At 46.3% G+C, this 15098-nt stretch overlaps 1 protein-coding gene across 2 annotated transcripts in view; it reads right to left on the bottom strand.

The window, feature by feature from the left end:
- Positions 1-15098, bottom strand: part of LOC146862126 (prostaglandin reductase 1-like) — a 291511-nt gene that overhangs the window by 66610 nt on the left and 209803 nt on the right. For both annotated transcript variants that reach the window (XM_085641315.1, XM_085641316.1), the window contains one exon: positions 12070-12237. In XM_085641315.1, the coding sequence (XP_085497441.1) occupies positions 12070-12237 (168 nt within the window). The remainder of the gene's footprint in view (positions 1-12069; positions 12238-15098) is intronic.

Raw genomic sequence — 15098 nt, 5'->3', positions numbered from 1 at the left:
ACAACACCCTATTTTACGCGTGGAGTGCGCCCTAGGGGGAACTGTAAGTGTACGTTTAGCCTTTTGGTAGCATATTTGGATGCACTTAACTATCCACCGGGCTATACCGGATTTGGAAATGGGATTGCCTTTATGTGGGGGTGCGAAAGCAACAAAGAGTTGTTTTGTTTTTCGAAAAGGTTTTGTCCTGTCGATGTAATAAAGCAAGGCTCTTTTGACATCTAAGGTATGTAGGGCCCTTTCAGCTACGGAGTCTGGGTTAGGGAAAAAGACCGGTAGCTCTACTGATTGGTTAAGGTGGAAAGGGGAAATCACTTTTGGAAGAAATTTAGGGTTTGTCCTAAGAACTACTTTGTTACGGTGTAGTTGTAAGAAAGGTTCCTCTAGCGTAAGGGCTTGTATTTCACTTACTCTTCGTAGGGAAGTGATTGCGATAAGGAAAGCTACCTTCCATGTTAGGAACTGTAATTCACATTTGTGCATAGGTTCAAATGGGGGACCCATAAGTCTTGTTAGAACAACATTGAGATTCCACACTGGGGAAGGTGGTAATCTTGGGGGAAGAATTCTTTTCAGACCTTCCATAAACGCTTTGATGGCTGGTACCTTAAAGAGGGACAGGTGTTGCCTATTTTGCAAGTAGGCTGCCAAGGCTGCTAGGTGTAAACGTATAGAGGAATACGCTAGATTGCATCTTTGCAAGTGTAGTAGATAGCAAATAATGTTTTGGATGGAAGCATCTAATGGATGTATATCATTATTAGCGCAGTAGATGGCAAATCGTTTCCATTTTGCGGCATAACATGCTCTAGTAGTAGGTCGTCTGGCTTCCTTTATGATATTCATACAGTCTGGAGGGAGGTTGAGGTACCCGGACTCTAAGACTTCAGGAGCCAGATCGCTAGGTTCAGTGTTTGAGGATCTGGGTGTCTGATTTCTCCATGGTTCTGGGTTAATAGATCCGGGGAGAGGTGTAGCCTTTGATGTGGAACTAAAGATAGTTCCAGAAGTGTGGTGAACCACGGTTGACGTGCCCAAGTGGGAGCTACCAGAATTAGTGTTAGCGACTGTTGTTTCAGTTTGCGTACCACAAATGGAACGAGTGGGAGAGGCGGAAAAGCGTATGCAAATCTGCCTGACCAGTTCATCCATAGGGCATTGCCCTTCGACTGTGGGTGTGGAAACCTGGCGGCGAAGGTTGGGCATTTTGTGTTTTCGGGAGTGGCGAACAGGTCTATGTCTGGTTGTCCCCATTTTTGGAAGAATGGGAGTAGAACCTTGGGGTGTAATTCCCATTCGTGAATTTGCTGCGTGTGGCGACTTAGTAGGTCGGCCACCTGGTTGTGGTTTCCTGGGAGATGTTCTGCTAACAGGTAGATGTTTTGGGGAATTGCCCATCTCCAGATTTGCTGTGCCAGTTGGGACAGTTGGAGAGAATGTGTCCCCCCTTGCTTCTGTATATAATACATTGTCGTCATGTTGTCTGTGCGTATGAGGACAGTTTTGTTCTTTAGGTGTACCTGAAAGGATTTTAGTGCCAGGAACACTGCTAAGAGTTCTAGGTGATTGATGTGGAGCAGTTTTTGCTGACTGGTCCATCTGCCCTGAGTGGTATGTTGAAGGAGGTGGGCTCCCCACCCCGTGAGAGATGCGTCGGTAGTCAGCACAACTTGTGGAAGAGGCTCTAAGAACGGCCGCCCTTTGCACAGGTTGATGGTGTTCCACTATTTCAGTGAGCGAAGTGAGCGACTGTCCACCAACACCAGATCGGTAAGTTGTCCGTGAGCTTGGTTCCACTGTTGTGCTAGACATTCCTGTAAGGGACGCATTTGAAGTCGTGCGTGTGGGACTATGGAGATGCATGACGCCATCATGCCTAGGAGCTGCATGAACACTCTTGCTGGAAGAGATGGATGAGTTTTAAATTGAGAGATGAGATTTTGTATACTGGCTATCCTGGCAGTGCTGGGATAAGCTATGGCTTTGGATGTATCTATGGTTGCTCCTAGATACTGATGTAAGTGGGAAGGCTGTAGATGGGATTTGGGGTAGTTGATAGTGAATCCCAAGTTGTGGAGGGTTTGAATAGTGCGATGAGTGTGGAGAACGCATTTTTGGTGAGTATTGGCTTTTATGAGCCAATCGTCCAGATAGGGGAAGACATGGATCTGTTGTCTTCTGAGGTGCGCTGCCACGACTGCTAAGCACTTGGTGAACACTCTGGGTGCTGTTGTGACTCCGAATGGGAGAACTGTAAATTGATAGTGTTGCCCATCTACTACAAATCGTAGATATTTTCTGTGAGCGGGATGCATAGGGATGTGAAAGTACGCGTCCTTGAGGTCCAATGTGGCAAGGAAGTCTCCCTGTTGTAATAGTGGGAGGACTTGTTGGAGTGTGGTCATATGAAAATGATCTGATTGTATATACTGGTTTAGTAGTCTGAGATCCAGTATGGGCCTTAACGTTTTGTCCTTTTTGGGAATGAGGAAGTATAGGGAATATACTCCAGTTCCCTGATGTTGAAGAGGGACTGGTTCTATCGCATGTTTTTGTAACAGGGATTGAACTTCTTGTTTGAGGAGAGAGAGATGATGTGAGGACATTGGACGTTGTTTGGGTGGTATGTTTGGGGGGATTGTATTAGTTCGAGACAGTAGCCAGACTGGATAATTTGTCTTACCCACCTGTCTGTGGTGATGGAAGTCCAGACAGGTAGGAATTGTTGGAGCCGCCCCCCGACCGGAGTGGAATGGTCTGGGGGGAGTGGTGGCAAGTCACTGTTTAGTAGCTGGGGAGGTGCGGGTGTTGTTGTTGCCCCGCCCTCGACCTTTGTTATTGTTTCCCCTATAACCCCCTCGAAAATATCCTCTGTTAGGGGATGTTTGTCCAGAATTTTTAAAGGTGGACGTGGTCTCAGTTCCCACATTTTTGGAGGCTCCTCTATAAAAGGAGCGACGAAAGGAACCCCGTGTTTGAGGAGACTGCAGTGCTCCCATAGATTTGGCAGTCTCATTATCTTTTTTCATTTTTTCTAATGCAGTGTCCACTGCAGGGCCAAATAGCTGCTCTTGGTTGAAAGGTTGAGCTAGAATTGTGGTTTGAACCTCCGGTTTAAAACCGGAAATACGGAGCCAGGCATGTCGTCTGAGTAAGACGCTGGTAGTGACCGCCCTAGAAGCAGTGTCTGCCGCATCTAAGGTGCATTTAATGGAGGCATTAGATATTAATTTGCCTTCTTGAATGAGGTCAGTAGCCTGAGATTTAAAGGGCTCAGGCAGATGTTGCATAAGGTCCTCAAGTTGGTCATAATGCGCCCTATCATACCGGGCTAACAGGGCCTAGGTATTGGCAATACGCCAGTGGTTCGCCGCCTGTGCGGCGACTCATTTGCCCGAGGCCTCTAAAAGCTTAGACTCCTTGTCCGGGGGAGGCGTTTCTCCAGTTGTCTGTGAGTTAACACGTTTCCTGGCATTTGATACGACCAAGGAGTCTAAAGGGAGCTGGACTTTAATGTATGCAGGGTCCTGCGGGGCTGGTCTGTATTTTTTTTCGATGCGGGGGTTGAGAACTCTAGCTCTAACAGGGTCTTTAAAGACTTCAGTGGCATGCTTTATAACCCCTTTAATCATGGGCAGTATGTGAACAGTTTTTTGTGACTGCTCGAAAGTATCGAGGAGAAAGTCCTCTTCAAGGGCGTCTGTGTGCATCGTGACGCCATGGAATGTTGCTGCCCTATTTATCAGTTGGCCAAACCCCAAATGGTCATCAGGAGGGGAGGGCTTGGAAGGGTAGGTAGTGGGGTCAGGCATGTCAGGCATTGGATAAGACCAGTCATCTACTGGTGCTGTGTCTGGAAACGTAAAAGGGTCGTTTGGATCAAGAGGATCATTAAATAAATCAGGGTCCGCCCCTCCCCCTAAATCATCATTATCATCCTGTGGAGTAGGTGAATGAGAGGGAGATGGTAAAGGTAAAGGAGAAGGAGGAGGAGGAGGGGGGGATGGGTTAGGAGGTAACACAGGAGAGGAAGAACGAAGTGGTGAAGTAGCACAGTCCTTCTTCCGTATGGGAGCTGAAGGTGGTGTGATGTCCAGCTTCCGTTTCTTGTATGGGACTGCAGTCACATGTCCGGTTTTGGGATTGATGTAGATCCGCTTTTGAGTAGGATCTGGGCGAAAAAGTTCATCCAGCTCCGAAAGTGGTGGTGGCGATGGCCGTTTCGGATCATTATGAACTTTTTTCGGTGTGAACTGAGTTTTCGGTGCCGATGGATTTTTCGGTGCCGACGGAGTTTTTGGCGCCGATGGAGTTTTCGGCGCCGATGGAATCTTCGGTGCCGATGGAATCTTCGGTGCCGATGGAGTTTTCGGTGCCGATGGAGTTTTCGGTGCCGATGGAAACTTCGGTGCCGAGGGACTTTTAGGCATCGATGTGGAAGAACGTTTCGGTGCCGGTGGAGACTTCGGTGCCGAGGAACGTTTTGGTGCCGAAGGAGATTTCGGTCTTGAAGCCTGTTTCGGAGCCGACAGTGGAGTTTTCGGTGCCGAAGGTGTTATAGGTACAATAACATGAGGTTTGCGCGAGCCCGAGCCACCTACAGGCTTAGATGTCTTCGGAGCCGGGCCCGAGGGCGGGGCTTCTGAAGAGGATTTTCGGTCGCGACTGGGCCCAGCTGGCGGAGTCTTGACCAATGTCTTTTTGGATGGGGTAGGGGCAGGGGGGTGGTACTCAAACGCTGCCCTGGAGTGATGAGGTCATCGGAATCGTCGGCCTCGGACACGATCTCGAGATCTTCGGTGTCATCTTCAGGAACATCCTGAGCAAAGATGTCCTCCGGTTCTGGAGCTGGTTTGGCCATAATATGGCGTCGAGCTCTTCGGTCCCGGAGGGTCTTCTTGGAACGGAAAGCGGCACAAGCTGGACAGTTCGATTTGTTGTGTTCCGGCGACAGGCAGAGGTTACAAACCTCGTGGTGATCACTGTGGGGGAACTTCGCTCCACACTGGGGGCATTTTTTAAAGGGTGTCCTGTCCATCAGCCGCTTCCGGAACCGGTCCGAGTTGATTTCGACGTCGATGGAATGAAGATTGAAGAGTTAATTCGATTGCTGGAAGTTTTCTGCTGGAGCAGAAAAAAGTTCATCCGAACCCAATGGCGGAAAAAAACAATCTGACGATGGAGTGGATGTCCATGCGCACTGTTGTCCAGGGGAGGAGTCACCAATCTCGTGACCAAAGGCTTCTTCCGAAGACAACAACAACCTGCAATCATCCGAGCCCAACACCAGATGGCGATCTTATCCTCAGTGTGTGATCTGCAGCTCATATGCCTCGAACACAACATTGTGCAAGTATGTTGCTGAGGATGGACATGGTAACTCTGCATGGCATGATGTAGCACTGACTACAGTGGTGTAGCTTGAAATTAAAGTCATTATTACTGAATGTAAATAGGACTTAAATTGAAGGAAGAAGATTTCAAGCACCCAATATTCAATGGCTAAATATTTGGGGTTGAGGTGAGAAATAAAGGGCATTTTTGAACTGCAGCCTCCAAATGTAGGGTTTCAAAGAAGCCATTATTTCAATTTACTTAAGATTTTTATATAGTGCTGCCTGAAGTGAAACTGGGCAGCACTAACAAAAGGGTCTTTCGAAAGGCAAATAGACGAGAGATCTTTAGGATTTAATTTGACAATTTTGAAGGTAATGCAAGTTAATTTGTATGAGGTGCTTTGGTAAACAACGTTTATGACGAAACGTTTTCTCCACAGGGATTCACAACGCGGTCGTTACAATGACCGCGTTTTGATTCCGCATAACATTACTCCGCAAGTCGGAACAATGACTTGCGGAGGGGGGTGGGGGTGGGGGGGTGGGTTGGATTTAAAATCCAACACCTTCCCTAGTGTCCGCACAGACTGGAGTTGGAATAGTAAATTATAGTATTCCAACATCCAGCACCCCCCTCCGCAAGTCGTTGTTCCGACTTGCGGAGTAATGGTATGTGGAATCACAACGCGGTCGTTGTAACTACCGCGTTGTGATTCCATGCGGGGAAAAAGACTGCGGGACAAATACATATATTCAGGTGCATGCTTTGCTTGAAATGTTAGCAAATTTCTCTAAGCCAGCAATGAGGTCTGAAGCGGAGTAAAGTATGGCTTTTGAGGGACAGATGCAGTAGTCATGGATACCAGCGAAGAAGGCACTTTCAGAGTATAGTCTGGAAAGATAGATGATTTGTGGATTTGACTATGTAGCAGAAGTCAGATACTAGGATGAGAAGTAATATATGACAAAGGAGTTGGAGACGACACCAGCAGGACATATATGTTTTGTCAACACTGCTTTGAAATTCAGAGAGGATTTAGGAGTTTTGACAAGAGATTAGCTGAGGGAGACAGCAAACGTGCTGTGCAAATATGGGAAAATATTGGTACCCAGTTACCTAGAGAAATAGGAGAAAAACTGTGGAGGAGAGGAGGAATTGATCTAAGATGGGTCAAGTGGACATTCAGGTCTGCATGTCACTGAGGCATTCTCAATCAAATCTGGCACATATCAGGTTGGGTGTTATTGATGAATGAATAAACATGGACTGTAAATGTTAGAATAAAGTCCACATACCACCTCTTATACTAAGGCTACCTCAGTTTGGCATTACACATACTTTGAATCAATATATAAAAGCTGTGTGTCAATACGACGCAACCAGGAATGTGCTTTCAACAAATAAACTATGTAATATATCATCAGCAACAACTTCCCTTGAAGTGTCAAATCCCATACAAGATGGGACTGGTAGCATATAAAGGACCGTTCAACCAAGACATTTGCAAAGCAGAATTAAAGAAAGTGAAGCTGTTTAATTGTGAGTGTGGACCTCAAGATATAGACTTCCCTATGCCACTGATCCAAAATGCATCATTACATCCTTATTACCGGTAACCACTATACAGTTATAGTTAGGACCCTGTTTCTATAGGGAATGGATTTCTGGGTTTGCTGCTACCTTTGGTACCATTTGAAGAAACTTCACAAAACTTTGCAAATAAAGGTTCATCCATCTCAGCTCCTTGCTGGAGTGTTTTGTGGTGATTCACCGAGCGGGACCTGAGCAAAAGCAGAGGGGGACAAAAAAACATTTTGCCATGCAAATTCCTCAAGGAAATTTGAAAAATGTTACAACAAATATTGCTGAACGGAATTACACCACATTTGGCAAAAAGTTAGATCTTTACCCAGAAAGAGTTTTTTGTGATGTGATATATATCTGTTAGTAGTTGTTGAGAATTTAAGGTAAAAAGTGTAAAGATATCTAGTGACATGGTATGATAGAGTGCTGGGGTACCGCAAGTTTGAAACTTGCAATCGGATTAGCTGTTTACAAGAGGAACAGAAAATTGCAGCCCTCATTTTATGTCTCGGGGACTCGGTCCTAGTGTTGTTGAAAACAAATATCCATAATGAACAAGGGTGCAGGGTACGGATACCTTGCTCCCCTGCGGGTGGGGGCCAAGTGGATCACTCTGTGGTGTCAAATTAAAAAGATTGTTTTTGTGTAAAACCATGGTACTGCGGTGCTATGGCCACACTCAGTGTTGCCACTGTGCTATTTTGTAGTTGTACCGAGGTACTGCAGCGATGAGAAAAAAAAAGGACGGAGCTTCGGGGAGCTGCAAGTCCATGGAAGTTGGACAGTAACAGGTTCTAGTCCGCCAATGGGAGGTTGGGCAGAGGGCCTGTGCTATGCACTGCTTATTATCCTCACATAATATATTGCTCATGACATGTTCAATGACATCATTGATAACATTAATGTGACATCTGAAATGGCATCATTGATGACAACACTGAGCATGGCAAGAGGGCAAGGTAAAGTTACTTCAGTTAACTAGAACTCGTAAATTTCTGTGTGATTTTGAGTTTAAAATGTAACCTTTCAACTAACATTTTCATTTACACATAACGTCACTTTATCCTTTGGTTTTTATTACCCAGTGGTGCTTGACACTGTCAGCTGTTCCATTGAAAAAGCATTTTTTCTGTTGCTAATAACTTTGTCCCGTTTGGCGTATCTCCACAAAAATTCCAAAAGGGTGCTAATTTTGACTAATTTGTGCATGGAAGGTTTCAGGGTGGTCCATCAAGCAGTAGTCCAAAACACAAAATCCCCATGTATTTTCCGTAGACTTCAACAGGCTACAGTAAAAACTGCTAAACAGAATTACACCAAATTTGGCGGGAAACTAGAGCTTGGTCCACAGATTATGCTTTTTGCGATTTGGTCTAAATCTGTTTAGTAGTCTTTTTTAGAAATAAAGGGTCAAAAATATTTGTATAAATGGACAGTTGGGTCCGCGAAAAAGTGAGTGTTCTGATTGGCCCAGGGAGCTTTATTTCCCTTGGGCTATTTGCACCTGTGGGAGTCAGACTCTCGTGGTAGCGAGTGCTCTGACATAAGAAAAATGTTGCTGGCAGCCATTACAGGACTCGGGGGATTTAGTCCACTGTCCTGAAGTAGTAAATAAAAAAAGTTAAATAAGGGGGCTGGGGGGACAAAGTAGGAATACCCTGCCTACCTAGTCCCCCTTGGGGGGATCAAAAAGGATCCCTCCCCAAGGCCAAAATAAAATAAATCTGCAGTTTCTGCCGCTTTCTCACGGGTTTCCCTCAGAATTGGAAAATAAATGGTGGCTGGGGCCTTAATCTTCAATTAAAAGCTTGGGACGCCCACCGGCAGGGCTGCATTGTTTATTTGAGGGAATCAGGCGCACAGCCCCCTCCCAAAGCCACTATAGGCCCCAGGGAGCCCACCAACGGGGTTGCATTTAATAAGGGGCGGGGCATATAGTCCCCCCTCCCTGAGCCAATAAAGGATCAAGAAGCCCATCCCCAGTGCAATATTTGAATAAAAGGGGGAGTGCATGTCCCCCCAGCCCCATCCCCGGGGTCGGTTTCATTAAATAAGGGGGGCACACAATCCCCTTCCCTGAGTCATTATAGGCTGTGGCGAGCCCACCCTGGGCGGAAATTCTTCATAAATGGGAGGGGGAACATGCAGCCCCCCTCACTGAGAATTGAAAAGGCCGTGGAAACCCCCCCCAGGGCCATTTCTTTGCATTTAAGCTTACGGCCCCCCCTACCTGAGCCTTCTATCACCCCAGAGACACCAGCCGCTGGGGCCAGCACACAAGCTATGCAACAGCAGTTTCCCTGCCCGCAACTGCGTGGGCAGGGAAACCTGTGCTTGCTCACAACTGGTAGAAGCATTTTTGAATTACAGTCCATGTGGGAGCAAACCCAAAGTCTATTCACAATCGGCAGGAGCTTTGAAAATGCTTCTGCTAGCTGGCAGCAGACATTTGATCAATTTCCCTGCTTGCGCTGATGTGGGCAGGGAAACAGATCAAGATATTGCTCCTGCCCAGAGGGAGCAGCATAAATAGCCACTCCCTGTGGGCAAGAGCTATGCCTGCTCCTTCAGCATGCAGGAAGCAGCTGGGGCCTAAGCCTACCTCAGAGTCCCCCAACGAGTTTATGGTGTGTGACTTGGGTGGACACCAGGGCACCCACCTTTAAATAATGCTGGCACTGAGGCAAGGCGTCCCCAGTGTGAATAAAGGCTCAGGGTGGGGAGCTGCATTGCACCCCTCCCCTTCATAAAAAAACATGGCCCGGGGGATGGGGTCCCCCTGCCTTTTTAAGGCTAAGGGGGGGCTCCGTGACACCCTCCCCTGAATTATCACATAATGCCCTAGGAGATGTGGTTGCTGAGGCCAAAATAGACTTGGGGAGGGGGCTGTGCGGCCCACTCTCCTTTAAAAACAAAAGGCCCTGAGGTTGAGGTGCCCAGGGCCTAATAAAGCTTGGGGAGGGGGACCACTTGGCTCACCTCCCTTTGTAAAATACATGTGACCCTGGGAGTTGGGGTACCCAGGGCCTTTTAAAGGCTTGGGTGGGTGGCCCCCCTCCCCTTAAAAAAACAACTCTGGTGGAGGGGTCCCCAAGGCCTAATAAGACTTGTGAGGGGGTTAATTGGAACCCCTCCCCTTCAAAAAACATAAGGCCATGGGGGATGGAGTTCCCAGGGCCCAATGAGGCTCAGGAGTGGGGCCTAAATGGCACAGGGACCCCATTATGAAGGGGGAGAGGGGGCTCACGACCACCCTCCTGATTAGATTTCGGTACTGGGGACCCCATCGCCTGGGGACCAGCAGAATTTTATGGAGAGCATTTTGGCCCTGGGGATGCCATCCTCCAGGGCCTGGCAGGAATGTAAAGAGGAGAGGGACATGCTTCCCCTCATCCTGGGCCGATTTTGGTCCTGGGGAATCATCTCCTGGCAAAATTATGAAAAGGGAGGGGGAATGCAAACCCCTCCCCAGGCCGACTTAGGCACAAGGGACCCCATCACCTGGGGCCTGGTGCAACAAAGGGTGGGTGCCCTGGTGCCCACCCAGGGCACCCACCACACTGTGGTTGAGGATCATGGAGGAAGCCCCAAGGCCCCTGCGGCTCCAGCCACCTCCCCGCATCCAGCGGGAGCCAGCATTGCTCCTGACCTCAGGGAGCAGCTGATAATGCAAGACAAATATTTAGATCTGTTTTTCTACCCGCAATACTGAAGGCTGGAAAACAGATCTAAAGTCTGCTCCCTGCTGGCTGAAGGATTTTTGAAACTCCCGCCCACTGGGAGAGGAATTGGTGTTTGTTCCCGCTTGGTAGGAGATTTAAAAATGCTCCTGCCAAGTGAGAGCAAGCACAGGTTTTCCTGCCCACGCCGCTGCAGGCAGGGAAATCACTATGTCCTGGGGTGGGCACACCGGAACATAGCTGCTGATGGGTGGGATCCCTGGGCCATTAATGGTTCAGGGAGGGGGGGGGCTTCCTTAAAGGCTCAGGAAGGGGCCCAGGTTGCCCCCTCACCATTCTGTGAATTGTTTGCCCCAGGGGTCAGCTCACCAGGGCCTCTCGAGTCATGAGGCACCTCTCCCCATAAATAAGATCGCTCCCTGGGGTGGCCTCCCCTTGGCTTCTAATGGCTCGGGAGGTGGAAGGGAAAGCAGCCCCCCTCCCCTTCCTAAACACAGCTCAAACTACTAAATAAAGGAAGACCGACCCTATTTTTTTGTTTTGCCATCCCACAACAGTCTCACAGCATTTTTTCTCATTGTTTCCCATTTGTTCTTAATTTTTTGCCCTGGGGTGCAAGGGTATCTCTGTGTCCTCTCCATGTGGCCTAGAGGTCATGGTATCCCTATCCTGCCCCCATGTATCTTTTGTTTACCACTTCAGGACAGGGTACTGAGTCTGGACATTTTTCTCATGTTGCAGGCAGCCAATCAGAGTGCTCGCTCTTGCAGGAGTCTAACTCCCATGGGAGCGAGATGTACCACAGGAAATTAAGCTCCCTGGGCCAATCAGAACACTCTTAAATTCGTGCTTCCATGAGAGTCGCAAAGACACTCGTGAGGCCAACTGTCCAAATATCTAAATTTTGTACCCTTAATATTTAAAAATCTACTGAACGGATTTACAGCAGATCCCAAAAAGTACAATCTGTGGACCAAGATTTAGCTTCCTGACGAATTTGGTGTAATTCCCTTCAGCAGTGTTTGCTGTAGACTTGTCTAAAGAAGTTTATGAAAAATGCAAGGGGATTTTGCATTTTGGCATCCCCCCCCCTTTTTTCTCGGCCCTCATTTGATGGATCACCTAAACCTTTACGGGAAAACACTGAGGTAGATTAACTTTTTGGGGACTGTTTTGTGAAGATCCATCAAATGGGGCCAAAATTATTAGCAAACCAAAAAATGCTAAGTCTATGAAAAAGTAGACCTAAGTAAAACTACCTAGTGGCAATATATATATTTTACAATTTTCTTTGAAATCTTGAGAATGGTCATACTCTGATGTCTTTTCTTTATTGTTTACAGTTCACCACATCAGTCTAGGCTGTATTGCGCAATAAATAAAAAACTAGGAAAGTAATGTCTAGATTATTCAAAATGCAATTTCAATAGAAATAAATAGTAATAGAAAGTGTAGCATTGCAACTCACCCAGGCATGCCAAGTGTTCCAAGAGCCAGAGACTTTGGAATCTTTTCTGGCCACTCTGGAAGCAAAGGGGCCAGACTGGTGCCATCAGAAATGGAGTGAGTTGTCCATCCAGCATTGGAAATTACATAGCCACCAACTGGAAAAGTAGGGTTCTTACTTTCTGCGATTCTGAAACAAAAATTATGATTTGAGATAGACAAACTTGCTGTGGCCATTGAGTCACTAATTGGTTCTCAGCATTGTGCATACTATGTTAAAGGTGACCTATATTTACAGCATGGAAGCTAGGGGTTTTGGGGTTCGTGATCACCTCATATGTCTGCCACCGGCATCAAATCTTTGTTTGAGTATGCAGTGAGTTAACAGATTCCAGTTGCTTTGATCAGTATAGAAAATAACGTTTGTGGGAATAAATGTAGAAAAACATTTGCTTAATTTTCTCAATTGCTTCAGTGAGGCTATGGGCCTAATTTAGAGCTTGGGCAACACAGTGGTCATCTTTGTGAACTGAAAGGGACGACCATCAGAGCAATTCCTTTTAATGAGCTAAAGCTGTGGTGGTTGGCCTCTGTCAGTTTTGACAACCATCCATCAAACGTTTGAAATGTTTATGTTTTTCAGAAACAAACTCCCAAAGTGGTAGACTGTTTATGTAAAACAAAAAGCTAATGGCCCCCACACCCTGTGAGCTTCCCCCAGGATGTGGTGGTCATTATTATTTGTTTCCTATTGCTCACTGCCAGGTTTTTCCTGACAGTGATGGACAGGAAAAAAGGCATTACACCATCAACCCTAAATAGGGCAAATGATCTTATGTTATTCCTCTAACGGCCCCTACTATGTCAGGCCATTGGAGGAAGTATTCTGTCTAGGGAGACAACGGGGGCTCCATCGATGGAATATATAAGGTCCATTTGTCTGTAAATGAGGCGGGCAATTAGTGCATTTGCGATGGAGTACCCAGTCTACCAAACTCTAAATTTGGCCCTTTTTGTTTAACCATGGAGTCATTCTTTAATGCATTACCTTTGTTTCTTTACTCATTCTGTTGCTCTGGCCATCTCCCTGTCTTAAACCATCCTTGCAATTATCTGTTATGCTTGGTCCTGACTGTAGCACCTCTGTGTCCACCTAATAGCTGACTTTTGTTTCTCTTGCTACTTTTTGCCTTCTACAGCCCATGTGTATCCCAAGATCTTTCACCAATGTATTCACCTAACTCTCTCTCCTATCTCTCTCTTATCATTTTTATGTCTTAACTACCCATATGACTTTCTATCTATTTCTTCCATCTGTGTAGCTTCCTCCATGTTTTACTCACTTATCTTACCACTTTCCCATTCTTTTTTTCCTATTTTGTTTGTCCCTTCCTATTTCTTTTAGCCTTTCATTACTTCGATACCACCTTTATTATTTCACCCTCACACTTGAGCCTTTCTTTCTTCTTTCTGTTTTCCTCCAGTATGTCCCTTTTTGCTAACAGCTGCTTTATTTCCTCATCCCTGTCTTTCTTTCCTTCCTTTCTTCATTTCTTTAGTCCTCCTGTGTCCATCATTCTCTTTGTGAATTGTATGTCTTTTTCTTCCCTAATTAAATTTTGTATTCCTTTCCGGTGTATTTTCTTTCCCCTCTGTTTTCTTTCCCTTCCTCTTCTGTTCTTTTTCTTTTATATAGGTGCCTGTCTCTGTTGGTTTAACTCAACATTCAAACTCTCTACCTAAGCAGTTTTTCCTCATTATTCATGACGCTTTAGCACGAATATTTAGAGCACTGACAGAGGAAGCCATGGTAGTGATAGGTCCATAGTGCTCAAACTGATTCCTAAATCCCCTGGAGTTTGGACAGGGCCAGCCAGATTGGAATGGACAGTAACATGGTATGTGTGTGAGACCCCTGGCACCAGGCAAGAGATGTTGTCATTTAAGAACTCCCATTCTAGTATCTCTCTCAGAAGATCACATCCATGAATGAGATATAAAGAGGAAAGGAGGATTTCAAATGATACTACTCTTCCCTAGTTATGTAGGAGTTAACCTAAACATTACTTAATTCCTTTACTGCCCTGATAATGCACATTCATGTCACTAAAATGTGCTCCCAATAAAACCTCATAATTTAAATATATGTCAACCATAAACTGAAAATAGTTTAGCACATACCATTGAAAACAAATTGGGTCTCTAGCTGGCAGTGGCATGCCCCAAGTCCAAGTAGGGACACACCTAAGGTAGCTGCTGCTCAGCCCCTTGGTAGCTTGGCACAGAACAGTCAGACTTATTATCCCAGAGGCAATGTGTAAAGTATTTGTAAACACACACACACAGTAACACAGTGAAAATACCACAAAAGGAATCCACACCAGTTTAGAACAATAGCCAATATTGAGCTGATTGAAACAAGACCAAAATGACAAAAACCCCATACACAAGTCAAAATATGATTTTTCAAAGATTAAATAAAGTTATAGTTCTTAAAAATTGATGATTGCACTTGATCAGGACAAAGTACCTTAGATGCATCATAAATCAAAGACGATGTGAGGGGCAAGGGAGGTGAGGCGTCGAAAAAGAAGGTGATATGTTGGTTTCTTACTGCTACAGGAAAGGTGATGCATTGGTTCCTTACTGGTAAGCAGGGGAGGTGATGCGTCGTTTCCTTACTGCTACAGGGGAGGTGATGCGTCGTTTTCAGGCATGATGTCTTAGTTCCTTACTGCGGTGCGGGGCCAATGAAGAAATCGGCACCCAGGGACAACACTTCAGAAGTCAAGTCGAGCTGCAGCGATTCCACAGCATTGAAGCAGGCGCTGCGTTGGAGTCAGGGCAATGCATCACAGACTTCAGTGATGCGGTGCTCGAGACTCACGCAAGAGCAGTTCTACGAAGGTGCTGTGACAAAAAGCTGGGGCCTACACTGTAAACCACAGTCGTTGTGTCAAGCTGGGACCATGCTCCGGTGCAGTGTTAGTGTCAACTCCTCCCACGACTCTAGCTCAGGAAGGCATAGTGATGGGCCATCAGGATATGCAG

This window comes from Triturus cristatus, chromosome 2_2 (assembly GCF_964204655.1).
Source record: "Triturus cristatus chromosome 2_2, aTriCri1.1, whole genome shotgun sequence".
NCBI lineage: Eukaryota > Metazoa > Chordata > Amphibia > Caudata > Salamandridae > Triturus > Triturus cristatus.
Note: the sequence above shows the minus strand (reverse complement) of the source record. Positions and strands in the feature narration are given on the sequence as shown.